Raw genomic sequence first — 27,621 nt, 5'->3', positions numbered from 1 at the left:
AGTAATAAAGAATGAAGGGATGAAAGAAAGGACGGAAGATGGAAGGAAGGAATGAATGGAAGGAATAAATGAATGAAAGAAAAAAGGAAAGAAGGAGAGAAGGGCAGAAGAATGAAACACAGAGAGAAGAATCAAAGGGAAAAATAAAATAAAATAAAGGAAAAACAATGTAAAGAGAAAGAAAGAACGGAAGGAAGCAAAGAAACAGAAAACACATGTAGCATGGAGGAAAAAGAAAGAGAGAAAAATCGAAGGGAAAAATAAAAGAAAGAAAAAAGGAATGAAGGACACATGCAGCATAGAGAAAAAAACGAAAAAACAAAAAGAGAAAGAAAGATGGATGACCTATAATCCACACGTGCTGTATATATATATATTTTTAGTTTGAAAGTTTTGTTTACAAACTACATTTATAACTGAAATTTGGGTGTAGTTTTTGAGAGTGTGTGTGTGAGTGTGTGTGCGTGTGTGTGTGCGCGCGTGCGTGCGTCTCAGGCATGATTTGACCTCGTCCATTAGAGATCCGGAGCCCATGAGTCACTCAGCCTCGCTCACAGCAGCTTTTAGAAATACTTAGATATTGTCCATTTCTCTATTGAGAGCCGTGAATGGAGCCGTTAATTGCTGACCTTCACAGACGAAAGCTGCTTCAGTCTACGCTCACTCTTGCGTGCTACTTTAGCCAAGCTGTTGACTCAGGGCTTTTTAACAGTGAAGATGTAACCTTGTTTGTGCAGGAAAAAAAAAAAAAAACATTTATTTTTATCCCGTGTGTTCATGCGGCAGGGTTCCGGAGACGCTGGAGAAGCCAGCAGGAGAAGTGCTGTTCCAGCAGGCTAAGATCGCTGAGGTGCTGGGAGGAAGTGGCTACAACACCGAGAGACTCGCCACACCTTACATCCCTCAGTTCACAGGTGCAGAGAGACGTAAATGAGAGCGGAGCCATGCTAACATGCTAGCGTAGACTGTGCGCAAGTCAGGGTTTCGTTTTGTTTTGTTTTGTTTCCTTGCTTACTTGCTTGGATTTGATTTCCTTTTAGAGAAATGCGAATTTCCCTGAACCAGATTCACTCGAGTTGGAAAGGATGCGGGAGTGTGAAAAGGAATTCGCTTCTGATGGCGTTTCATTTCGAATCTTGTGAGAGAACGCAAAAATTATTGCGAAGGAAAGCAAAACTGTTTAAAAAACAAAACAAAACAAGAAAGCCAAAGTTTTTAATGGCTTTTAAACAGCATAAGATGGCGTGAATTACACACACAAACACACACACACACACACACACACATTCACGTGGTGCAGTGAAGCAAGCATGCAGAGAAACTGTCACATGTGAGAGCAGTTCAATTCTGCGAGCACTGAGCACCGAGACGTGTTTTCCTTTCCCCTCGCTCGCCAGCCTCGTCTTTGCTTTGCTCTTTTGAGTTCATGTGTTAGAAAGCGCCGAAAGGTTCGTGAATGAACTCTAACTGTACTTATTGTTCCTTTTTTTTTTTTTTTTTTTTTTTTTTTCCCAGATGAAGACAGGCTGTCGAAGAGAAAAAGTATTGGAGAAACGATCTCTCTCCAGGTGGAGGTCGAGTCCAGAAACAGTCCAGAGAAAGAGGAGGTCAGAAACACACACACTCGCACAGACTAATACTCTCACTCTCACACACCTGTGTGCTCAGTAATATCACTGTTTTTTCTGCTCCACAGAGAACACCAGCTGAGGAAATCACATTCGAAGCACTTAAGAACGCCATAGGTGAGTTTCTGTTCTAGTTTAGATCGACTTCACTCACTCTACAGAAACATTTTCTTCTTTAAGTTCTGCTGCAAAGTGAAAATCATCCCAACGCTCACCGTAAGGATCACAGGCTGCTTTTACACTAGGCGTTATTTCCTCAACCACCTCAAATCAAAGAGGAGTGCTTTCAAAAAGCTCTGCTGCTACAGATGAACTTCTTTAGTGATGTCAGGTGTGTTTGTTTTTATCGCTCAGCCAATCAGGTCACAGCTTGATAGGGGACAAGACAGAAAAACCAACACAGAGGACAGAAAAGGACTCTCGTCTTGTTAGTGAGAGAATATAAGGAGAGATATTTCAGTCATTGTTGTTAATAAAGCACGTTTCAGCACTAAACCTGGCCAAGACCCGCCCACTCTCAACTGAAGTGCTTATGTGAATGACATTGCAAATCACCAACCACTGCCTTTATTTATTTATTTTTTATTTATTTATTTGTTGTAGTAGCCTGTCAGCCTGTTACCATTACAGTTTTGAAAAAAAAAAAAAAGAAACACACAAAAGACACAAAATTGTTATAAAGCAAATGGACTGAATGCCTCTAAGGCAATAAAGAAGGAAGGAAGATATAAAAGAACGAAGGAAAAAAATGATGGAAGTTGTATAAATCTGGATAGATAAACTAGGAAGGAACAAAGGAAGAGATGAAATGAAAGAAGAAGGGAAAGGAGGAAAGAGAAGGAATTAAATCAGTGAATGAATAGATGAAGGAAGGGAAAGAAGAAAGGAAGTAAACGAAAGAAAGCAAGGGAGGAATGAACAAAAAGAGGAAGAGGGGATGAAAGAAAGAATGAAGGATATAAGAAAAGAACGAACATAAGAATGAGGGAAGGAAGTAAAGAAGCAGTCACATATCAGTGGATGGCGTAGATGGGTGCCAAAACTTTACGCAAAGCACTATATGGGCTACAGTCACCTATATAGTGTGCGTACCTGATAAAATGGCTGAGTGTTGGAAAGGGTCACCACTGAGCAGATGTTATTTGAGTGAGTGGCGCGTTGTTATTAATGAGACTCGCGGCATAAAGTGTGTGTAGATGTTGAGTGTGTGTGTGTGTGTGTTGTGCAGTGGACAGTGTAGGGATGGAGGAGCAGGAGCGAGAGCGGAGGAGGCAGGTGGTGGAGAAGTTTCAGAAGGCCCCGTTCGAGGAGATCGCCGCACACTGTGGAGCCAGAGTGAGGATTTTCCTCTAATATTCCGGAGAATAATATTCTTCATTCCCATAATATTCCAATAATATTCCAATAATATTCCAGTAATATTCATGTAGAATTTGTGCTTCAGTCCACGGCTCACATGCTTCTGTTTCTCCTCAGGCCACAATGTTACAGAGCAAACTCAGTCAGATCTTCGAAATCACAATCAGGTGGGTCACAGCGTCATGCAGCTTTACACGGCTGCATGCAAAAGCTTGCGATGAGGAAACATTACTGCGGATAAATAAAGAAAAACAAATCGATTTGCTTCATTCAGGTTTATCATAATGCCTGCTTTTGATTTTCTGTACTGAAAAATGGAACCGTTTTCACACATACATCAGTGTGGCTGCTAACATTCACTCTCCCTGTGATAGTATAACATTCTAAAATAAATAATATTTGTTTAGCATGAAATCCTTTTACATCTTTTAAATAATTCATATTGAAATGCAGTCTGTACAGGAGTTTGACAGTTTCAGTAAACAGTCAGTTAATCTCACAAGCACAAAACAAGTGGCCAAGACCCGCCCACTTTCACAGGAAGTGGCTGTTTGACTGACATTGCATGTGACCAACCACACACTGGTTCCCGTAGTCTGTAAGAAAGAAGGAAAGGAAGAAAGAAAGGAGAGAATGAGAGGACATAAGGAAGGAAGGAAAGGTGGAAAGAAAAAAGGAAGTAAATCTGCAAAGAAGTAAAGAAGAAAAAAGGAAACAATCAATGGCTGAAGGAAGAAAAACTAAAAAAAAAAGTGAAGGGAGAAATGAAGAAAAAGAGGGATGCATAGAAGGCTGGGTAGAAGGGAAGAAGGAAGATTGTAAGAAAAGAAAGATCACAAGAAGAATGAAGGAAGGAAGTAAAGAAGGAACAAAGGAAACAAGAAGGAAGTAAACAGAAGAACATAAAGGAGGAAATAATGAAGGATGGAATCAATGAATGAATGAAGGAAGGAAGGAAAGAGGAAAGAAAGAAAAAGTTAGTTAAGAACAAATGACGGAAGAAGGAACGAAAGAAAAAAGAAAGGAAAAGAGGGAAGACAAAGGAAGGAAAGAAGAATAAGGAAAGTAGAAAGAAGGGAACGAGGATGAAAAGAAGGAAAGAAATAAGCAAGGAAAGAAGAAAGCTGAATGAAATAATGAAGGGAGAAAGAAAGGACCTGAAGATAGATAGAAGAAGATAGAACAAAGGAAAGAAGGAAAGAAAGAGACACACAGCCAGATTGCATCTTTAAAGATCCTGAATCTTGTGGCTGGAAAAGTGCACATCAAGCGCTGTGTGTTTTGTGGGCGGAGCTTGTGAGTGTTCTCACTGGGTCTTGGTTCTCTTCTTCTCTGTCCTGCAGGCCTCCTCCCAGTCCATCAGGCACCATCACAGCGAGCTACGGCCAAACCCAGACCCGCTCCGTCCCCATCTACGAGATGAAGTTCCCTGACCTGTGTGTGTATTAGCACAGAGTGAAGGAGCAGCTCGGACAACGGAGCAGCGATGAGTGTGTGTGTGTGTGTGTGTGTGTATGTACAGGAGGTATTACCCAAACATCTCCGTTCTTTATCATCGCAAGCAAACCTCCAGCGTGTTGTATTTGCACTGTGACTGACACTGACGCTGACACGACCACACAGCAAATACGAACTCTTTTTAAATGCATCATGAAGAGAAAAGCCTGCGAGGCGCCATTACTTTTACTCCACAGCCTCCGCTAGGATCCGCTTGTGTCGTCTGCCATGTTAAACGTTTTGTCTCGTGGCCTGAATTCAGCCGGGGTATATTTTTTAAAGCAGAAGTGCATGTGCTGTCGTCCTCTAATGCCAGCTAGTTTTATTTTAGCTCTTGTTTTAAGTAGTAGTGCTGTTTTATGACGCTGTTAGTGCGTTAAGTTAAGGAAAGTATTTTTAGAAAATGGCTTAGCCGGTTTTGTTAAATTAACCATTTTTAACACGTATGTCTTTATTGGTGCTACTTTTGTTTCATTTCGTTTTTTAACAATTTACTGACCTTTTTGTGTGGAAAACTCAGCCACTTTACTGTAAACCGGACATATATTCAGAGAAAATTCACACCGTTTGCGTGAGATCTTTTCAAAATCATAAATCCTTTTCTTGAGATTTAGGCACAGAAATGATCTAAATACTAAAAATTCTTAGGTTTCTGGGTTTGTGCAGATGGCAGATTAGCACTTTGCATTATTTAGCTATAGATATGCATGAGCATATCTGTTTTGGTGTATACAGGGCTAAAAAAAAAAAAAATGCAATTGCACTGGAAAAAATTCCCATCACCTACATAATAGGCTCTGTGAATGTGATTTTTTATTTTTTTTATTTTGCTGTTCATTTTAAAGCGTCCATAAGCAACTTTCTTTATGTCTAGCATAGCATACAACAAGACAATAAGTTATATCTAATGATCTCAAAACACAATGACTGTAAATATATGTGTGGATATGAAGAGAAATTTTAGTTTTAGACTGCACTGACTTTTCTAACATCCAGCTAGGGTGAGTACAGGTGACGGCGTGTATGCGGTGCTCACCCGTGAAGAACTAACCAGCATGAGATTACCACCATCACAGAAATTTACAACAAGAACCACGGTTTATGAGCTTCTGCAAGCTCCAGGGGACATGATTAAGATAGAACACCCTGATACAGTGGACACTCGTCTTCCCCTTCTGGTCACGTCTCGGCTTGGAACGTGTCCCAAACGTGTCGTTCGAGTCACACGAGTGCATGTTTCGACATTACTGCAATTAATCAACAAGATGGAGAGAACGTGGTTGATTTTTCGGATGACGTACATACACGGAAAACGTTTTTTTTTTGTTATATTTTTCTATTGTCGTGCGTTTGTCAGTGGTGGTTGTCTTCAGGCTGTTTTTAAAAAGCTGAAAGAATTCTTTTCTCTGCGGCGTTGAAGTATAATGTCGATCGCTCCTGATTGGTTAAAAAAAAAAAGTGTCGTTTTATTGTGCGTATGATTGTGCGAGTATTTTATCGCCGTGACAACGCGACTTCACGTGGTCGTCTGGTGAACACGTCCTCGTTGCTCATGTCTCCGACGCTCCTGTGTGTCATGTTTTCTACGTGTTTGTTTTAAGAATCTTACAAATGAAGCCATGATCGCAAACACTGAAGGCGACACCGATTGTCGTTCTAACTTTTTGTTGTTGTTGTTGTTGTTGTTGTTATTTAGTCATGGGTCAAAACTCGAAATCTCAACATACATAAGAGCTGCTTAGACTTAAATTTAATAAATCTGATACATTTTACACTACACAATTATATAGTTACTTACAGAATGGTAAACAAACGTGGCCTGCTTGTTTATTATTTTGTAATTGTGTATTGTGTGTTTGTGATGGTAGGATTTGGATTTGAATTTTTTTTTGTCAATTCATTTGATATTGCACGTGAAAGTAAACGAAATATCCGCCTATGTTTTAATTGGTCAGATTTGTTCTAAGCTTAAAACTAAGCTCAGCTTAAAATTCCATTTCACCACAAAATATTTGTTTCAAAATGTTTATTATAATTGATGTCACACTTCAGCTTTGATATTAGTCATATATTATTATTATTATATTTCAAGTTTGTCAAATTCAGAGGTTTATTCAAGGCTACATTTGGGCATGTGCAAATTTAAGAGTTATTGTAAGGAATGAGAAATGTGGCACTATAATCTGAATTTAAAATTTACACATTGGAATTTTTATGCCTTTATTTGAATTTCTAAGTGATGTTCTGTTGTTGAATTAGATTAAATTAAAATTGTATTCCATGGCTTAAATCAGGTTTCAAATTCAATTTGAATGTGTAGAAAATTCTATTTCTATTGTGTTCACTGGCACATTCAGTGTTCACTGAAATTCAATTTCAGAAATTCAGTTCTTCCAATTCAGATTCAAATTTTGAAAACACTACATTATTGGCTCATTGTGGCTGAAATGGCAGCAATCAAATCTGTGCTAAATTTTTTTTTTTTTTTTTTTTTGGCTGGTGTAGTGTTTCAAAAATGTTGAATGGAATTTGAAATGGATTGTGCCTCCAAAGGTTTTTTTTGTTTATTATAAAATTGAATTTTTTGTTTTTTGCCACTCAGACTGTAGTGGCACATTTCTCATTTCATTTCAGGAAAGGACTGGGTTTCCAGAAGATGGATCTGAATTGTATTTATTTATTGATCTGACTTTGCATAATGGTGCCAATAAATTAATTACAATAAACGTGCTGTACAATTTAAATGCAGAAAAATTCAGATTTACAAAATTTCAAGTCTAAATTCTAGTAGCACAAATACTCCATATCAGTCACTGTAATAAAAACGGTTTATGGAGTCTGAATTCTGAAATTAGAAAATTTAATTTAAATGCGAGAATCTGAATTTTAATGCTGTTATTTAAAATTTTTGTCATGCCATCTGAGAAAGAATTCTGAACTGAGCATTTGAAATCTAAAATGTAATACTCATATGATCGATTTCTAAAGACCAAACGGTTCAATTTTAGATTTGTTAACTTGCAGGCAAAAGCCAAGATAAAATACGCTTCAAAAATAAGATTTATTTGGAAAATGGAAGAGATGAGTTCTGTTTTTTTTTGTTTTTTTTTGGGCTGCTTTTGCCTGCAAGTTACACGAATGTTACTTTGAAAGCAAAATGAAAAATGTGAATTAATAGCAGGTCTGAATGCTTTTTAAAAACTGATTAAATGCGTACTTCATTTTGAATTTCAAATGTTCAGTCACACACTCTTGAACGTGAAATTCAGTTTTAAATTTTCGCTCTTTTCTAAACCACAAAATTCAATTTCAGTTTGGAAATTTAATTTCAGATGGTGTGAAACAAAATTTAAAATAAATTCTGATTGAAATAAAATTTCCTAATGACATGATTCAAACTCCATAGCAACTTAAAATAAACTGGATTCAGTGGAATTTTTTAATCTATTATTCTTATTACACTGCTATTAACAGTGGTGTGTGTTCTTTTATTTTTATTTTTATTTGTTAAAATTGTGACAGTTTTTTTGACGGCATGAAAACTTCACAAGACCTTTGCTCACTTCATGGTATTCCTGGAAACCTGGGAAGTTGAGGAATAAATCTGGGAAATGGATGAAAATATTCATGTCGCACTGAAACAAAGCAACACGGGAAAGACGTGTTGCGTATATTTTGCCGTGTAAATGTTTCAGGTGGAAAGTGAAGCTCATGTCTGTGTCACGTCTCTGAGCTTGTACACATATAGTCTGTTTTTACATGTCAGTACTACAGCTGGTCAATAAAACATGTTCAGTGATGAGTAGTGACTTCGTTTATTTTAAATGACAAACTGAGGTAGAAATTCAGTATGAGAACTGGAATCTGAAATATTTCAGCGACGCTCATTTCCTTGTTTTCTTCAAATTACTTCCACAAAAACCTGCCGTATGTTTATTGCTTGCTGCACTTTTAAGCATGGCTGCTCGTGTGAGTGTGTGTGAGTGTGTGTGAGTGTGTGTGAGTGTGTGTGAGTGTGTGTGTGAGTGTGTGAGAGTGTGTGAGAGTGTGTGAGTGTGTGTGAGTGTGTGTGAGTGTGTGTGAGTGTGTGTGAGTGTGTGTGAGTGTGTGTGAGAGTGTGTGAGAGTGTGTGAGAGTGTGTGAGAGTGTGTGTGGGTGAGCGTGGGTGAGCGTGGGTGAGCGTGTGTGTGTTTTACTGTGAAAATAAATGCTGTAAACTTCTTTTTAATACATTTTTTTACTGTTCTTTACATATCGATAAGTTTTATTCATAGAATTGTGTGTAACAAATTTGATACTTAGTTTATTTGCAGTCTGTAGGCTCTAACTGACTTTTATTGTATTTAATATTATAATAATAATAATAATAATAATAATAATAATAATATTTTTTTTTTTTTTTACTTTAAAACAATTGAAAGGTAAGAAAAGTAATTATGGTTATGCGATACAAAATATTTAATTGTTGCAAATATAATAATGGGCTTTAATTTTATTTATTATTATTACTTTATATTATTATTTTTATTACTTATATATTATTATATTTATTCCCAAAAGTCGAAATGATTAATTTGAATATAACAAAAATATTTTTTTATTTTTATTTTTTCCCCCCATACACCAATTCTACACTCTTTTGTTTTTATATTCAACTTTTTTTTTTTTAATATTCGAGAATATTGACATAATTGTTTATGATTAAATCCTTTTAAGGGAATGAATTCCGGTCAGAGTGCAGAAATTTGTCACTGCAGTGATTTGGTGACGTTCTTTTAAGAACAGAATCTGAAAATCTTAATGGATAATCCGATTAAAATCATGACAGGTAAGTGTTATTGCATCATAAAATATAAACAGAATAAATCAGATTCCAATATGCAAATGAAGGAAACTGTTTTATCAGGAGAAATGGGTGTGGTATGTAGAGTTGGGGGCGGTTCTACTCTGGTGTTTCGATGTCTTTTTCTGTTCTTTGATTATTTTTCTTGTAGAACTGTTTCAGCAAGCAGTCTTTAAAAAGTCTTTAAATGTTTAAATGAAAGTCAAATTCATCATTGTGAACTCATTCATTTTTAGCGTGTTATAAATAATAATACATACTGTATATGTTTATTTGTGGACCTTACTGTAAAGTGTTGCCAGTGATTTTGCATCGCTGCGTATAACTTTGCAGATTTATTTGAATATTTAATATTTACAGTGTGATTCATAAATGGACAGGTGCTGAGTGATATGAAAGCTTTTTACCGCTCTTCTCAGAAGAACTGAGTTATAAGAATATAAACTACATCAATAATAAAGTAAACCTTCCTACTGGAAACCAGACCTCATTAATGAAACCTGTTGGGACTGTGAGATGGACAACGAACATCATTTTCAACATGTTTTTTTTTAATTTTGTGCTTTACGATGGGAGCGGATTGAGAGCAGAAGATCTCGCCTCATATCTCATATCACTGATAATGTAAGAAGTCCTGGTGAGCTACAGAAAGCTATGACGAGGAATAACTTGACACTTTATGACTCCATTAAACAGCAACATTTCCTTCCCTCGCATCTTCTCCTGCTCATTGTCCGTTTTTAACGATGATGTTGCGGAGCAGCGTGAGCAGGGGCTTGTGGGATCGCTCGGACCAGGGCTTCATGAAGCCGCCGTAGCGTTTGGCGACAGGGGGTGTGCTCCAGCGGAAGTGGGTTATGCGGTACTTTGTGGTACTCTTTGTGTTTGTGTTCTTCTTCTGCTCGCGCTCCTCGTCACTCTCCAGCTGACGCCTGTTGAATGGAGGAAAAGGCGTCTCCGTGGACGGTTCCTCGTGACCTTCGTCGTCCATCGAGGCGGCCGTGTGCACTTTAACCGGCCGGCGCTTGCGGCTCATGGGCTTCCCCCAGCGGAAATGCTCCATGGAGTAAGAAGGTCTCTCTTCGCTGCGCTGAGGTCTCATACTGGGCAGCTGTTCACGAGCGGCGTCAGGGGGAGCCAGAGCTGAGAGCAGTATGTTGAGGTTCAAGCTGTCTTCCTCCTCCTCCTCCTCGTCTTCCTCGCTGCTCTGCTGCTGATTTGGGAGCAGGTTTTCTGTGTTACTGACCAGCTGCTTCAACCTGCACTGCCAGATGCACTCCTAGAAAAGAGATCTATATTTTATTTAAAAAGCACTTTTATCCAAAGCAGCTGGAGAAAGAACTGAGACTAAACAAAAAGGAGTAGTGCACAAATCAAGTGTACAATAAGGATAAGTACAAAGGTATTACATTCTGCATTTATTACATGCTCTCAGACTTTAAGTTGTCTTTGATAGACAAAAATAAAAGCGATCTTGAATCACTTTCTTCCCCAACACATAGTTTGCTTTCACTCCACACAAGCATCAGAATAAGAGGTAAGAGGCGCGGTCTAAAGTCTGGAGGCTGAGCTCGAAATATCTCTACATGTATTTGGATTAAACCCGAAATGGAAGGAGCCAAACTATAAAGTACAGATCTATCTATCTATCTATCTATCTTTTTTTCGTTCTTTCTTTCTTTCTTACTTTCTTTTTATTCTGCGTATTTACTTTCAGGCTTCAGGTCCTCAACAACACTCCAGAATTGGTCTCAACTAAGGATATGCCTTTAAAAAAAAAAAAAAAAAAATCCCCACTTGCATAGTCATTTCTTTTGTTTGTACCTGCCTGCGATAATTTCTGATGACTTCAGTTCTTTCTGTTTCCCAAACTAATTTAAACGACTGAGGCCCTGACCAGGTGGTTACTAAGGGTGCTGTGAACAGTGTGCCTCCTGTTCATACCTGTATTTCTATCTGTAATACTGTATCTGTTCAGTACAAATAACAGGCTTCATTTATCAAACTTTACTAAAAGTTATGTGTAAATGACAGCTGAATGAATGATCAGGTTAAAAGCTGAAAGACAGAAGTGGAAGATATTTTGACTCAGTTCTATCCCATTAAAAATATTTTATAATAATAATATAAAATGCGAGCGCTAAATCCTCCGTCAGCTGAGGCATTCGTTTCTGGCTTCTGGCTCTGCGCAGACAGAGCGGCCCGTCCTCCGTTTATACAGCGCCATTTCTTTTGTCATAATTGAATGGTTAGTTTTATTTGTTTTATTTTATGGATTTGTGTTGGCTCCCTTTCTTTCTTTGTTTTTTTTATATTCTTTATTTAATCCCAATAATATAAAACAGCTGGTTTTCACTAAATGTTCTCGATGGAGCTCTTAGTCCCTGACTGAGTGAACTAGCATGAGGATGTGTTTTTGATCGAGACTCCAAAGCTCTTCTGTGAGTCGCTCTGGTTAAGGGCGTCTGCTAAACGCTGTAAACGTAATAACAATAAGCAATTTAACCTCCACTGTATATTCCAGATATAAAAGTGCAGTAATCCATGCACATTGTATGATTTGGAGTCAGTCAAGTCGATGTTTATATTAGTTAGTCTTCTTATGCATAAATTTACACACACTCAGGAGCATGAGTAGGATACGAAGCTTTTTTCTGAAATTACAGGATTTTCATGAAAACCACATTTCTTGTGTAAACGCTCGTATGAAAGATTTATGAATAAATCCGTTCATATCCAGCTTGATAAAGAGACCTGTTAATTATAATATATGTATAATGCTAAACTGATAACTATAAATTTCCCTTACATCAAAAAAAGTGTACCCTTAAGCACAAAACATATGAGGGTGAGTCAAACAGATAAAGAGGTGACACAACAGTGTATCAGCTTTAAGGGGCTACTGAGAAGAGTGGACCAGTAGTGCATTTTTCCTTTTGCTATTGCAAATTAAATGTACTGTTTATCTAATTTATCTCAAGTGAAGTTTTTTCATTTGGCTTTGCTGTGACTATTTTCAGCTGAACTGTTGATTTAACTGCTTGAGCTCACTCTCTCAACCTTTTTACTGTATTTACTGAATAAAATTCTTTAATATGATTAGCTGGGTAATTAAGCGTGTGTTAAAGGGCTTAAATCATGTTTGATGGTGACATTTAAAATGTTTTACTATTATTTTGTCCCGAGAGGCGAGCCTGTTGCAGTCATTGAGGTCCCAGCACTGTCCATCTACCGCTGATCCACACACACTCAGGACGAGCGCAGCCGAGAGCCAGGAAACGCACTGCATCTGCAGGAAAAGACGGGCGAGAAGAACAAGTTAGAACCTGTACAGCAGCATGCAGGTAAGTGTGAGTCAAACAGAACACGCAATCCCTGCTGATGAGGGATATATTTAGTCTAAGAAAAACCATTCAGCCTTTTTTTGACCTTGAAATCTTATTTTATGATTCACCAACAGAGCTGCTTTGCTCTTCGTTAACACAGTGAAGTGTGTACCCTCAGTCATTTATGTCTGTACCGCTGGTAAAGAGGTGACGTTCTTTTCTGCTGCTGCTTGTGGCTGCTCCGGAAATGAACCTCATTCACACGCTGGGAAGTGGTGTCATGGCTGAATCATGTCATACATTAATGTCTTACATGTGCCTTTCACTCACAGTTCAGAGTTACATCACCAGATTCTTTCCTTGTAATTACTTCCTGTACTTCCTCTACACACACACACACACACACACACACGGTATGGCACACACACATGGTTTTCACTAACACTGCAGTCATGACGTAAAACTCACTGCCTCGTCCTTACATGAACTCCTCTTGAATTCTCTGTTCTGATTGGCCAGAAGGTTTTGATTTATTGTTTCTATAGTAACAGAGACTTGTACAGCAGATGATCTACATAAACAGATTAAAATAAAGTAGTGTTATTTACCAAGGTTGTATAATCATTGACATGGTGAAGTTTTCTGTAAGGAGATATTTATTGAAAAGGAGTCTCCGGACAAGCGCTTTGTAACAGGCCCCAGAAACGGGAAAATCTTCAGAAAGATGAGTTTACACATCACAAAGAGGAAAAAAATCTAGGCTGGTGAGGGAAAGTCTGTTTATAGCTGCTATAACAGGGACTAACTTGTTTCACAAAGTCCATGACATTAAATGTTACTATAAATGGTTAAAAGTACAATGTGTCATACTTTAATCAATTATGAATTGAAATCGTTGGTAAATTGCTGCAGTGTAAGAGGAATGAAACACTTTGGGAGGCGATGTTGTAGGAAAATAATCAATGTTGCCATGGTGACGTGTTAATAATTTTCCTGTCATGTTTTATTCCTCAGTTAATTATATCATGTTTAAATGAGTTGATTAATAAAAGTCAGAATATCGGTATATAGTAAATAAAGTGTTTCAGACATTGTTCTTCTTCTTATTGATTAGTTAAATAGTGAAACGTTAAGTCTGATTAAAGCCATGTAAAGGTTTTGCGTAAGGATGAAATGACTCATGGCCTCAAAGTAGAGTTCAAATCACATCATCCAGTCTGCTGATGACGCTGCAGTTGTGGGTTTCATCAGCAGCAGTGATGCAAGGCGGAGCAGCTCGCAGAATGGTGTAGAGACAACAGTCTCTCTCTGATTGCTCATCTTCAGACTACAGGAGAACCCGAGTAGACCACTCACCACTGTACATCAATGGAACAACTGTGGAGGGAGTCAAAAGCTCCAAGTTTCTTGGTACCTCTTGGAACTGCACAGACCCCACAGACCCTACAGACTGCAAGACCCTACAGCGGATTGTGAGAAGAGCTGAAGAGATCATCAGGGTCTCTCTAACCACCATTAACACCTCGTACAACGACTGCTGCATCCGCAAAGCCGCCAGCATTGCGGACGACCACTCCCATCCCTCACATGGACGTTTTACATTTACATTTATGGCATTTGGCAGACACCGTTATCCAGAGCCACTTACATTTATCTCATTATTCCAGCAGAAGCAGCACTGAGCTACCTCTGCTATCTGGTAGAAGATACAGGAGCGTCCGTGCCACCACCAGCAACCTCCGCAGCAGTTTCTTCCCCGAGGCAGTCAGATTACTCACCACCCTGCTGCTTCCCAATGCTCACCTGAGCTAGTCGAACCCCTAACCCAGTATGACTCAATAGCACTGCACACCCGCACTACACAAAGCTGCATCACACACTTTTTATTTATGAGACTCTTTGCTGCCAGTATTGCTGCTACACTTACTTTCTGCTACACTACACAATAGTTTACAGTCCATGTCCTGTGTATTTATTGTATATTGTTCTGTGTATTTATTGTCCTGCACTCGTCTCACACTGCTGTGTATCACAGTCCTGGAGAAACGACATTTCATTCCAGTGTATACAAGCTATATAGAGGAATGACAATAAAAAAAACACTTGGCTTGGCTTGAAAAGAGGGAGCGTGTAGGATTATTTTTGTAATCTCAAGCTTGGAAATAAAATTATTTATTTATTTAAATCTAACAGTGACACTGATTCCAACGAAATCTAAAAAGATATTTTTAGGATAAAGTGGATAAAGTGATTTTCTTCATTAGGGCCATAAATAAGAAGTTTCTTCTTTACCATTTCTTTCTGTTCTGACAAAAAAATCACATTATATCCAATCATTTAAATTAATCCCACTGAATCAGTGTATCTGCTCACCATAAAGAGGTTTTTATGTTTCTGTTTAACACTTTAGTTTCAAATTAGGCAGAATGATAAAGTAGGTATAATGTGTCCACATTAGATAAAAAAAACAGCATTTGGACTATTTCTTACAATAAATATAAATAATATATATACATTTAATATAAATGTGACTTGTGTTATAATCTCTGGTGACACTTTCTCTGAAGGTCATATTTATAGTATATAATGATAATGATATATTAATATATAACTTTGAACATATTCATATCATGTTATTATGCATTAATTAGACATTATAATTATTTATGAAAATGCATTACACTCTCTAGCTATCTTTATTATGCATTATAATGCATCATGATGCATTACTAGTAGTGTTCATAACATATCACCAACACCACAAAAGCTCACCTTTGTATAGTGTCATCAGACCTGTCTTTTTTTTTTTTTTGCCTTTAACAAATGAATAACCCCAGATTATTATTTATTATTATTCATTATCAGAAAATTCTGCTACAAAGATTTACCGCTTCTGAAAGAACTTGTCAGTGTGTGTATGAATCTCGACGAACATAGTGCACTAAGCAGAGTTGTGTTATAAACTCTAATGCTGTTAACAATTTATTAATGCATTATAACTATTGCTGTAAACTGTAAGTTAAAAAAAAAAAAACTAAAATGAATTAAAATGATAAATTACTACTGCAAAAGACCAAAAGAGGAAGTGTTTCATTCTGGATTGTATAATTTGTAGATTTTTATTTTTTAAACACTGAAATATGTGCAGAGTTAAAAAATGAAATGTGTGAAATGCATCTGGAAACAAGACTATAATTCAAAATATAACGCAAAATCAGCTGAAATGTTATTTATCCTCAAATATCAGGTGTTGTGCCTGACTGTTGCTCATAAATACATTGATAAGTTAAAATATTAATGTGTTATTAATTAGTATCGAAGTGTCTGAAGTGCAATTCATAGCATTTCATATCATTAAAGATGAAAAAGCCAACAATAATTTTTAAGTAATAATAAATAAGTGAATATAGCAATGCAGTATTTAATGCTGGATAATATAATAAAAAAATCAGGAAAGTAGTCTGTGTATAGATGTGATATTTAGTTTAAAAAAAAAATCCATTGCTTTAAGATCTTCTGTCTTAAATCTAAATGAGAAGTTGTTCAGAAATGCAGTAATTTCCTCACCTTTATTACTGTGATGTTCAGTTAAGCTCTGTTCCTCCTGCTCCCTGATCGGCTCTGTGCGTCTCTCTCTGTGGTTTTCCTGAATGAGGTCCACTCTCGTATTTATACTGTCAGGTGCTCAGCAGCCCCTCAAGGCCACGCTGTAATGAGGATGGATAAGGAGGATGGTGTGTGGTGTGGTGGTGGGGGCGGGAGTAGCGATGGTGGGGGTGTAGGGTAGTGATGGTGGGTGGGAAGGGGGGTAATATGTGCTGGAAAAAACCACTTAGCAAATGTAACCCCCACCTCCAGCAAGTGATCACACCTCTCAACAAATACATGAAAAGATGTCAGAAGAAAGCGGGAGAGGATTAACAGGTAGGTGCTGCGTCCATCTGAGCACCTGCTACTGAAACCCGAGGACCTGAGCCAATTCACGGAAAGCTGTGAATGACGTTTCGTCTTCAGTTAAGGAAAAGGTGTGTGAAGTGATCCAGTTTTCTGAATGAAGTCAAGAAAGTGCAAATGCAGATCATTTTTAATCTTCAAACAAAGCAGCCACCGTTGACATGGAAATCTTAGGCTACGTTCAAACAGCAGGCAAAAGTGGGTCAAATCTGGTCTTTTTCTTCATTTAACACATACCTGTTACTTGCATGGCTGTGTGAACAGCAAAAAAAAAAAAAAACAACACACACACACTGAATCTGGACATTTTCAATTCCAATTAGGGCCACTTTCTTATGTGGTACTGAAATCCGATACGTATCCGATACGTGGCAATGCGACCTCTGAGGCAGATCGCAATTCATGTTGCTTTTGCGTCAGTGCAACTTAACATTCTTCATAATTTCACGCTACCAGGAAGGAAAGATGGAGGATAACACTGAACGAAGGTTTCGGTGGTGGGTGTCATTTAGGGTGATGTTGCTTTACAAGCAAAACTACAAGACTCATATCACAACCGTTCTGTGTTTGAGGAGACCTTGAAAGAAATGGCCGAACGCAGCCTTAGGAGAACCTGGTGTGTTCCTTTCAGCAAAGGAAAGTGAAACGTTTAAAAGCAAAATATAAAGAAACCAAGGACGCAAACCGAAGAAATGGCTGTGGCTGAATAACCTGCCCTTTTTACAGCGAGCTTCAACGCATCATGTGACACACTGTTCCATTGTGCATGTGGGTCAGATCAGGAGTGTGATCTGTTCAGACTAATGTCAGATATAAGCCACATTGAAAACACTGTGTGAACAGCCTAAAAGCCTAAAAATCAGATCTTTTACCTGCTGTGTGAATGCAGCCTTAGTAACTAAAGATTCCATACCAGGAACGAATTTCCATCCATCTGAGGTTCCCTGTAGATCCTTGCAGGTTTCAGTGACGTTGTCCTGCATTGAAGCTTTGTTATTTTAATGCAGCTTATCAGGAATTCTTACAGAAATCTTACAATTTCATAGTTGTAAGCCAAGGCTTTCCATTCTTATGACATATTTTAATGTCAGTATTGCCACTGAGGCAACCAGCAGGCACCATAATGATAACAAGACAATAAAAAGAGTAGAAATTAGCAAGAAATCAAGAAAAACATTAAAGTATTGGAAGGCTATTGTACAATACATAGAACATTTACTCTAAATATGTGGGAAGTAAAAAAAAAATTCGCAAATTTGGGTTATTTTATGACCAGACAATAATGCAAAAATCAACAGAAATACATTTTCCAAAGAAGTGAAAGCAAAGTTTTGCCACAAACCTCTCAGTCTTTCAGGCAACATAAGTATGGAATAAGCAACGTGCCACTGCAGTGTGAATTTAAAATGTTCAGAGCTGAATTTTTATGCACTTATTACAATTTGTAAGCAAGGTTTTGTAGTTGAATTGAATTGAATTTTGTATTCCATGGCTTAAATTTGTTAAAAGGTTTCAAATTCAATTTTAGAATAAGCAAGTAAAATTTCAAATTCAGGAAATTTCAATTTTTTTCAGATTCAAATTTTCAAACCACTATTCCCAGGGACCTTATGAAAAGCAAAGGAGCACAGATTTGATTGCTACCATTTCAGCCACAATGAGCCAATAAAGTAGTGATTTGAAAATCTGAATTGGAAGAACTGAATTTTCTACACGTGTTTATTATAAAATTGAATTTGAATCTTGCACAACTAACTCTAACCATTCAATGTGATCTAATTCAACTATAAAACGTCACTTGGAAATTCAAATAAAGATTTGTCCATTTTATATTCAGGACATATGCAAGACACACAGCAGAGGTAGAACAGATACGTCAAGACAAATATTAAATATTCACTGTTAATGATGTAACACTTTATATTCAGGTTCTCTTAACTGACATCATGTCACACAGTTAACAGGATTTTTGGAATAATGGTAATTTTGTGATTCAGTGTCAGAAAGCTCTTAATATTCGCTCATTAACAATTGAATTTCAGCAGCATTTTGTCCTTCATGGTTGTTTTTCTCACTTGTTTGTGCCCCAACTCCTGACCTCATTGGTCAGGAGGTAAAGAAAGTGCTTGACATCATTCTGTGCTTTTATGAAAATCTTTTTCTACTTCAGGAACCACATCAGCAGCAGTGTTTTTTTTTGTTTTTTTTGTGGCTGCATTCTGCCCACCTTCGCATAGGATGACGTGTTGATGTGCTCTGGTGGTTTGGGGGGATGATGAAAATACCAAGCACTTTATATTCTTCATTTGCGCTGGAGGATTTAGCACAGGGCTTTAGTGGTGATATGTTACCACTTGGTTAACAAAGACATATTGGGTAGGCACTTCTATTTATCGGTGGTTTCCTGTAGATCCTTGGAGATTAAAAAAAAAAAAAACTCTATTCAACTGAAAGAACTTTGTTAGAAAAACACCTCAATGCCACAAATCATGTTTAGAGTATTTGATCAGGAATTAGATATCTTATAGAGTGCATTATCATGTGGAATAAGTCATGACAGCTGGACTTGTTTTATAATCTTTCCGACTTTTCTCCAGTCACTTGAGGAGCTTCATCAGATCATCTGAATCAGCTCTACTATAGAAACAAAGAAGAGCCTAAAAAGGGCTGGAGAATTATGTTTAGATAGTAACAGTCGTTAAAGTGCTATCCCAGTAGAGTGTAGGGTATTTTCTGGATTGTAGCATATTTTGGTGACCTTTACACACTCATTGTATTCTGAGTCAAAGTGCAAAGGTTACAATAATATTAATAGTGGGCAGGTTACTCATATTCAGAGTTGGGTTATGCACGCGCTTAAGCCAGTTTTCTGTGCTCCACATTCAGATCATTAAAATCACACTGTGTGTAGTTTGCTTCTCCAAGGTTGGCAGATTTTTCTTGAGTTTCTTGCATCCTAGTCAGGGTTTTTCAGAAGTGTCTAGATCACTGAATGTAAACACAAGTACACGCTTTTAAGCTTGGAAAAATTGGGGGATAGAAAATGCAGACTTATGAAGCTGATCACTTTTTTCCGTGTTGATAATAAATGCAGTATGATGTAAAATAAAAGCAGGACACAATTTAAAACTGAAAAAATAAAAAAAAGACCACTTACGGTGATATATGAATAAGAAGACAGCATGCATTGATATACTAGACTCCTATTAGATTTATATCACTAATATATTGCTGCATGAGTATTTTGTGATGATCACATTAATCAGTGCAAAAATGGCTTCCATACTCATTATCCAGCAGCTTATAAAATAGCACTTGATGCAGTGCATCTTATTATTTTGCATTTAGATTTATTTTGTGCACAACTTAATGGGTTTTTTTCCCCCCAGTCAAAGGTTATCTTTAATACTTGTCCATACTTCATTAAGACACAGTATTAGAGTGGATATACTGTAATGGCAAATATTTTTTTTTAAAATGATATATGAAATCCATTTGTTTTGTGCTTAAAGGGATTTTTGTTGTGTGAAGCTTTACTCACGTCTCTCACTCCCCCCCCCTTCATGCTCAGTGTGACGGCTAGGCCGTCTATCCTCTGTAGGTTAATTATTTTTTGTAAATTATTTTATAATTTATTTTCTCTCTCACTCTCTCTCCCCCTAGCATTGCAGCCTGCCTAGGTACTGGCCTGTTATGTCCCACCCCTGAAGGCTATAAAGGCTAGGCCTGCTCCTGGTTTGGTCTCTCTTTTTTCCAGGGAAGTTGGTATCTAGGTAGTTTTGGTGTGATACTTTCATCCTGATTATTTTTTCCTGGTTTGCTTTTCCTTTGTATCTTGGTATCTTAATTGTAAATAAAATGCCAAATTAGTTTTGGACTGCCATGTGGTTTTCCATACTTTGTTGTAGCCTGCATAAGTGGGCTGTAACAAGTGGGGGCTCGTCCATTTTATTTTGAACCAGAATTGATATATGGCCCAACTGTTTGGTGTCCTTTGCCTGTGTAGGCCATGTGTCTTTGGAGGCCTGCAGTGACTTGATTTGTGTTGGTAATCTGTAGGTTTGACTGTGGAATACTAGGCCGCCAACATTCTGACATTATAACGGACTTGGAGAAAACTAATGTTGTATGGTAAGTTTCTCATTTACTGTAACACTATATGAATAGGTCTGGTTTGATAACTTTATCGCCTCTCCTATTTAACTGGACTATTTATTTATTTTCCCCCAGTTAGGTTGTTGCATCAATTTCTAATAAGGAGGGACTGGTGTTTTGATTTTTCTCACTAGTTTGTTTGAAGGGCTGTTTTTTTTAAAATTTTGGTTACAATTCCAGTTAGACCATGACAGAATGAAGGCAGATCAAGTGCAGAGAAAAAGGGAGGTGGAAGTAAAACTAGAAAGAGAAAAGCTAAAGGTTGAACAATTGAAACTGGAGTTAATAAGAGAGAAAGGCTCCCGAGTTTGTTTTTTGGTATAGGGATGCTCGGTCAATCTGTTGGGAGAGCGACTGATTTGGATGTTGCTGGAAATTTATGTTAACTGCCAAAATTTAATGAAAAAGACCTTGATACATTTTTCGTACTGTTTGAACGTGTTGCTGTGGCAAGAGGGTGGCCTGATGCTGGTAAAACACTGATGTTACAGCATGTTTTCACAGGCAAGGCTCGAGCAGCTTATTCTGCCCTCAGTCCTAGTGAAAGTCTTGATTAAAGTCTTGAAAGTTTAAGCTCCTGTACTTAACGCATATGTGAGTTAGTTCCAGAAGCATTCAGACAAAAAGTTAGGAAGTGGAAGAAATGGCAAAATCAGTCTCATGTAGAATTTACTTCTGATATTTCAGCTCATTTTGCTCGCTGGTGCTCTGCCTCTGAGGTAACCACTTATGAAGGTTTGTGCAACCTGATTGTACTAGAGCAGTTTAAATGTTCAGTGCCAGACTGCATTGCTACTTATATTAATGAACATAGCCAAATAGTACATATTGACTGATTTGCACGGGTTAAAAGCTTACCGACATTATGGTGATACACAAAGGGAAATTTTAAATTGAATTCAGGAATATTAAATACTTCTCAGGAAGCGTCCCAGACCAGTAGGAGGAATGTTCCAGATGGAAAATTTAATCCAGATGTCTCTAATTTATGTCAGTAGGGGCCGTTGGAAAGGAGAGTGTCCAAATAGTTATATAGGACAGAAGTCTTCTGATGCTACTGTCTGTATAAAATCAACTTGGCTGCATTAGTAAAAAGATTTGAGTCGTCAGTCATTCCTACTGCTACTGTACAACCATCACTTTTTTGTGAAAAAGATGAGGGTTATGATCCCTTGCAAAGATACAAAGTTATATTCTAGAGGGCATTTTACCTTACCAAATACAGACACGGGTACATCAACACAGGCTATTGTCATTGGGTTAGTTCCATTAAAGATACCCTTCCACCTTTTTTTATCTTCTGATCTAGTGTGTGGGGAGGTTGCTATGGGTGTTCATCCTTCGTTGCCTATGGATGGCATTGATATCTTTCCTGGAAATGATTTAGCGGGTGGCAGAGTTTGGAAAAATATTTCCCCAAAATCGGTGCTTACTTCATCTCCTTTGTGCCCAAATCAGTCACATGAGAGTGTAAAGAAAATCCATCCACTGCATAGGCAGGCTGTGACCAGTTTGTTGTTTAACTGGTGTACTTTGCCTGTGTAGGCCGTGTGTCCAACATTGACATTGTAATGGACTTGTGCTGCCATGGAGAAAACTATTTAGTAAATTCAATTCAATTTTATTTGAATAGTGTTTTTAATAATGGCTATTGTCAAAATGCAGCTTTACAGAAATATATAAATTCAGGATATACATTTTAAACTTATAAATTTATCCCTAATGAGCAAGCCAGATTTGACAGTGGCAAGGAAAAACTCCCTGAGACAATATGAGGAAGAAACCTTGAGAGGAACCAGATTCAAAAACGAACCCATCCTCATCTGAGTGGCGACGAATAGTGCAATTATAAATAACTCCCTACTATAACTGTGCACTACTACATGGTCAGCAAGTGCAATTGTGTAAACAGTGAAATTAGTTTTCACATGAAGTCTATTTTGTTGACGATATCAACTGTTCACTGGGAAGTGTTTCTCATATACTGTAAAGCTGTATATGAATAGGTGTGGTGTGATAACTTTGTCACCTCTCCTATTTAATTGGACTATTCATTTATTTTCCCTCTAGTTAGGTTGTAGCATCGATTCCTCATACGGAGGGACTGATGTGATTTTTCTTGCTTGTTTGTTTGAAGGGCTGTTTTGTTATTTTTGCGTGTTGTCTGTGCGGCTAGAGCAGTTGTCTAAGGTAACCACTTATGAAGGTTTGTGCAACCTGATTGTACTAGAGTAGTTTAAATGTTCAGTGCCAGACCACATTGCTATTAATATTAATGAGCATAAAGTTTATACTGCATCAGCAGCTGCATTTCTAGCCGACGAGTATCCTGGCTCATTCGCGTGGGTTAACAGCTTACCGACATTATGGTGGTACGCAAAGGGAAAATTTTAAATTGAATTCAGGAATATTAAATACTTCTCAGGAGGCACCCCAGACCAGTAGGAGGAATGTTCCAGATGGAAAATTTAATCCAGGTGTCTGTAATTTATGTCAGTAGGGGCCGTTGGAAAGGAAAGTGTCCAAATAGTTATATAGGAGAGAAGTCTTCTGATGCTACTGTCTGCGTAAACTCAACTGGCCTGGTGGCTTCGTTAGTAAAAAGGTTTGAGTCGTCAGTCATTCCTACTGCACAACTATCACTTTTTTATGAAAAAGATGAGGGTTATGCTCCCTTCAGGACCTTCACAAAGTTATATTCTAGAGGGCATTTTACCTTTCTCACCAAATACAGACACAGGTATATCAACACAGGTTATCGGCATTGTGATAGTTCCATTAAAGGTACCCTTTCACAGTTTTTTCATATCTTTTGATCTAGTGTGTGGGGAGGTTGCTATGGGTGTTCATCCTTCTTTGCCTATGGATGGCATTGATATCATCCTTGGAAATGATTTAGCGGGTTGCAGAGTTTGGAAAAATATTTCCCCACCATTGGTGTTTACTACTTCTCCTTTGTGCCCAAATCAGTCACATGAGAGTGTAAAGAAAATCCATCCACTACAAAAGCAGGCTGTACCAAGTGGGGGCTTGTCCATTTTATTTTTGAACCAAAATTGGTACATGGCTGTGGAGGCGGGGGCGTGGTCGAGCGCCGGTTTGTGAGTGGAGGGCGGAGCCAGGAAAGGTGAGTGGTAAGGACCTGCAGCTGTGCGCGAGTTTTCTAACAAGTGTTCTGTGTTGCACTGACTGGCGGGGAGGATAAAATGGTGGAGAGACGGGAGCTATGAGAGAGAGAGTGGAACAGCACAGAGATGTGTGTGCTCATGTGTATATATATATGTGCATAGTAAAATAAAATCGCAGAAAAGTGAAAGAAATAGTGACGAAAAATAAAGTGCCCCTTTTTGAGTTGTCCCAAGCCTGTTTCCCATCTCCTCATTTCCAGTCCACCTCGTAAAGTGTCACACTGGTGCCAAAACCCGAGATATTGAGAAAGATCGGCCATCATGGAGTCCTTGCCACTCACAGAGATCATCAAGACCCTCGCCGGCATCCACCAGGTGCACCATCAGGCTGCATACAGAGCAGGAGCAGCCCTTCTCCAGGCCCAGGCAGAGGACCGGCAGGTGCTGTGGAGCCTGGTCTAGTCACCGGGTACTCCAGCAGCAGCCCCAGTGGTCGTTGAGCCATGCCCCATGTCACACTGTCCACGATGGGACTGCGGGACGACCTGGAAGCATTCATTGAGATCTTCAAGTGTGTCATGGAAGTGTGGGGCTGGCCAGACTCACAGTGAGTGGTCTGCTTGCTGCCACTACTGTTGGGGGAAGCCCAGCTAGTGGCCCAATAGCTTTGGGTCAGGAACCTGCTGGAGTACCCGGATCTAAAGCGGGCTATTTTGCAATGGGTCAGGCCACACCCCCGCACAGCACTGTCAGTGCTTCTGCTCGCTGAAGCTCAGGGTACTCGGCTGCCCGTTTGCATTCGGCCAAAACCAGTTGAAAACAGTTCCCCAGACACGGGTTTTCCCTACTCCTCCCTCCCCCCCATGCAGCAGCGATTGCGGCCTGCCTGAGACCCAAGACCAAAAAGGAGATGAGAGAGTTTGTGGAGTTGGCTGGCTATTATTATAGGATTGTGCCTAATTATTCGGACGTCACAAACCCGCACCAAAAAGGGAGCGTCAGATCTGGTCCAGTGGTTGGAGCCATTCCAACAGGCTTTTATTCATGTAATAGCTGCATTCTGTGGCAGACCACTCTTACATTCTCCTGACTTCTCTATCCCTTTGTTGTTGTCCCAGGTGGTGGAGGGGGAGGAGCATCGCTTTTTTGTGAAAAAGATGAGGGTTATGTGCACTTCATTACAGACGGGTTTGATAGGGCACCTTAGTGAGGAAACCTGTTAAAATTTTACATGATACAGGAGCCTCACAAAGTTATATTCTAGAGGGCATTTTACCTTTCTCACCAAATACAGACACAGGTACATCAACACAGGTTATTGGTATTGGGTTAGTTCCATTAAAGGTACCCTTACACTGTTTTTTCTTAACTTCTGATCTAGTGTGTGGGGAGGTTGCTATGGGTGTTCATCCTTCTTTGCCTATGGATGGCATTGATATCATCATCCTTGGAAATGATTTAGCGGGTGGCAGAGTTTGGAAAAATATTTCCCCATCGTTGGAGCTTACATCGTCTCCTTTGTGCCCAAATCAGTCACATGAGAGTGTAAAGAAAATCCATAATATTTTCCGCGAATGTGCTATCACTCGGGCAATGACCAAAGCTTAACCCACTGGGGGTAGATGGACCTGCATGTTCCGAGTCTGTTCAATGCTCATCTTCCTTGGTGGAATTGAACTTTATGATGGATTTGAATGCTAATCATCCATTTACCATCAGTCTCTAAGGAAGACCTGGTAAGAGAGCAAAGTGTAGATCACACACTAAAATCTTTGTTTGAATCGATCTGTCAAGACAATGTTAAAGAAAGTCGATGTGCTTACTACATCAGAAAAGGTTTGATACTGAGCAAATGGGCCCATGTTGTTGTGCCTTCCAAATTTAGGGAACTGGTGTTAACTATTTCTCAAGATGGAGTTGCTGTTCACCTAGGGGAAAGGAAAGGGTACTCCAGCATTCCTTTTGGCCTCAGTTGAAACAAGATGTCTCCAAATACTGTAAACTTTGTCATACATGTCAGCTGACTGAGAAACCCAATCAAAAGATTAAGTCAGCCCTTTTGTATTGTATTCCAGTGATGGAAAACCCTTTTAAATACCTTACAATTGACTGTGTTGGTCCTTTACTGAAAAGTAAATCCCATTATCCAGCAGTAAGTGCCCGTTATCCAGCAGCTTCTCCTTTGCGCTCTATTAAGACCAAAAAGCTTTAACCTCCTTTATGTATATCTGCCTTTGGCATTCCTAAGGTAATACAAACTGATCATCATTTATTCAAGCTGTGAGGCAGCTTCAGGTCAAGCATAACATTTCTAGTGCTCATCACCCACAGTCTCGAGAAGCTCTGGAGTGCTTCCACCAGACTTTCAAGTCAGTGTTGCACTCTTACTTCACTGAGCTCTCACATATTTGGGAAGAGGGTTTGCCATGGCTATTGCTTGCCATATGTGAGGTGGTTCAAGATAGCACATGGTTTATGCCAAATGAACTGCTTTTTGGACACACAGTTTGTGGTCCATTAGCTGTGCTCAGGGACCAGTGGGACACTGATGAACCTCAAGCCTATGTTCTAAATTATGTTAATGATTTTTGGCAGTGTTTACATCATACCTGTGCAGCTGCTTTTAAGAATCTTGGGACTTCATAGGAAAAGATCGTGAGGCCAGACATCGTCAGTTTGAACCAGGTGATCAAGCTTTAGTTTTGTTAACTTTTCAGACACTCAAAGTTCAGATTAAGTTAAACTGATTTTCAGACGTACCATCACGCACCCATTTGACTGAGCATAACATAGATATCGGTGATGATAAACCTATTAAACAGAGATTCTGTCGTTTATCTGGGGAGAAGTGCAAATGGATAGACAAAGAAGTCGACTACATGTTAGAAAATGGTCTAGTAGGAACAACATTTTTGGACAGGGCCTCCCCTTCCTTGTTGGTAACTAAACCTGATAGGTCAGATAGGTTTTGTACAGATTTAAAAAAAGTAAATTCTGTTATTAAGTCTAATTGTTATCCAATGCCTCATATGGAGGACTGCGTTGAGCAGGTGGGGAGTGCCACATTTGTGATCAGGTTGAATCTTTTGAAAGGTTACTGGCAAGTGCCATTGTCAGCAAGGGCCAGAGAAATTTCTGCTTTTATTGCACCTGGGGGATTGTTTTCTTACTCTGTTATGCCTTTTGGGTCACGTAATGCCCCTGCGTTTACTTTTCAGCATTTAAAGAACAAGGTTCTGTCTTGGGTGGTTGGTTGTATTTGGTTAATATGGTCCTTTACTGCAGTACCTGGTCAGCTCACATCCAGCACCTTGAGGCCCTGTTTGACCGTCTTGTTGCAGCCAACCTAACAATCAACTTATCAAAGTGCACGTTTGCCAAAGCAACAATCACCTATCTTGGCAGAGTGGTTGGCCAAGGGGAGGTAAGGCCTGTTTGGGCTAAAGTGGAGGCTGTTAACAACTGTCGAGTGCCAACAAATAATTATTAATAAAAATATTAATGATATTTATGGGGCTGGTAGGCTACTACCCTGGTTTCTGTTGTAACTTTTCTACAGTGGTGGCTCCACTGACTGACCTCCCGTTGTCAGTCTGCGTTCATCACAGTGAAGAACCTGTTGTGTTGCTCACCAAAAGCCTTTCAAAATCCGGGTAGAGGCTAGTGGAATTGGTGCAGGGGCTATTCTGCTGCAGGAGGATGAATTGGGGGTGGACCGTCCCGTTTGCTTC

At 38.8% G+C, this 27,621-nt stretch overlaps 3 protein-coding genes across 7 annotated transcripts in view; 2 read left to right on the top strand and 1 right to left on the bottom strand.

Annotated features, from left to right (window-relative positions):
• The window catches only part of efr3bb (EFR3 homolog Bb (S. cerevisiae)), a 47,354-nt gene extending 39,068 nt beyond the window's left edge, over positions 1–8,286 (top strand). For all 5 annotated transcript variants that reach the window (XM_026923095.3, XM_034313729.2, XM_034313728.2 and 2 more), the window contains 6 exons: positions 787–914; positions 1,516–1,607; positions 1,697–1,745; positions 2,857–2,963; positions 3,105–3,154; positions 4,331–8,286. In XM_026923095.3, the coding sequence (XP_026778896.2) occupies positions 787–914; positions 1,516–1,607; positions 1,697–1,745; positions 2,857–2,963; positions 3,105–3,154; positions 4,331–4,436 (532 nt within the window). In that variant the 3' untranslated portion in view covers positions 4,437–8,286. The remainder of the gene's footprint in view (positions 1–786; positions 915–1,515; positions 1,608–1,696; positions 1,746–2,856; positions 2,964–3,104; positions 3,155–4,330) is intronic.
• Positions 8,287–8,987: 701 nt separating this feature from the next.
• On the bottom strand, positions 8,988–14,214 carry pomcb (proopiomelanocortin b). The gene is made up of 5 exons (XM_053242038.1): positions 14,068–14,214; positions 13,861–13,980; positions 12,848–12,889; positions 12,497–12,616; positions 8,988–10,606 (listed from the first exon to the last, which is right to left on the bottom strand). Exons 1-5 carry the CDS (start codon positions 14,212–14,214, stop codon positions 10,055–10,057), a joined length of 981 nt encoding a protein of 326 aa, XP_053098013.1. The 3' UTR covers positions 8,988–10,054.
• The window catches only part of si:ch211-203k16.3 (fibrinogen-like protein 1), a 27,495-nt gene continuing 12,406 nt past the window's right edge, over positions 12,533–27,621 (top strand). Inside the window, exon 1 of the mRNA XM_053242026.1 lies at positions 12,533–12,671. The gene's annotated coding sequence lies outside the window, so the exon portion shown is untranslated. The remainder of the gene's footprint in view (positions 12,672–27,621) is intronic.

Source organism: Pangasianodon hypophthalmus, chromosome 19, assembly GCF_027358585.1.
Source record: "Pangasianodon hypophthalmus isolate fPanHyp1 chromosome 19, fPanHyp1.pri, whole genome shotgun sequence".
In the NCBI taxonomy this organism is placed as follows: domain Eukaryota; kingdom Metazoa; phylum Chordata; class Actinopteri; order Siluriformes; family Pangasiidae; genus Pangasianodon; species Pangasianodon hypophthalmus.
This window is presented reverse-complemented; position numbering and strand designations above follow the sequence as displayed.

Excerpts from the sequence above, each read along its gene's own strand:
- pomcb (XM_053242038.1), bottom strand. The coding sequence starts at position 14,214 with ATGCTGGCGGCTTTGCGGATGCAGCAGTCGTTGTACGAGGTGTTAATG. Across the intron at positions 13,981-14,067 it reads GGTCTGTGCAGTTCCAAGAG|TCTGAAGATGAGCAATCAGA; the intron begins GTACCAAGAAAC and ends GTTCTCCTGTAG. Across the intron at positions 10,607-12,496 it reads CCTCTCGGGACAAAATAATA|GAGTGCATCTGGCAGTGCAG; the intron begins GTAAAACATTTT and ends TCTCTTTTCTAG.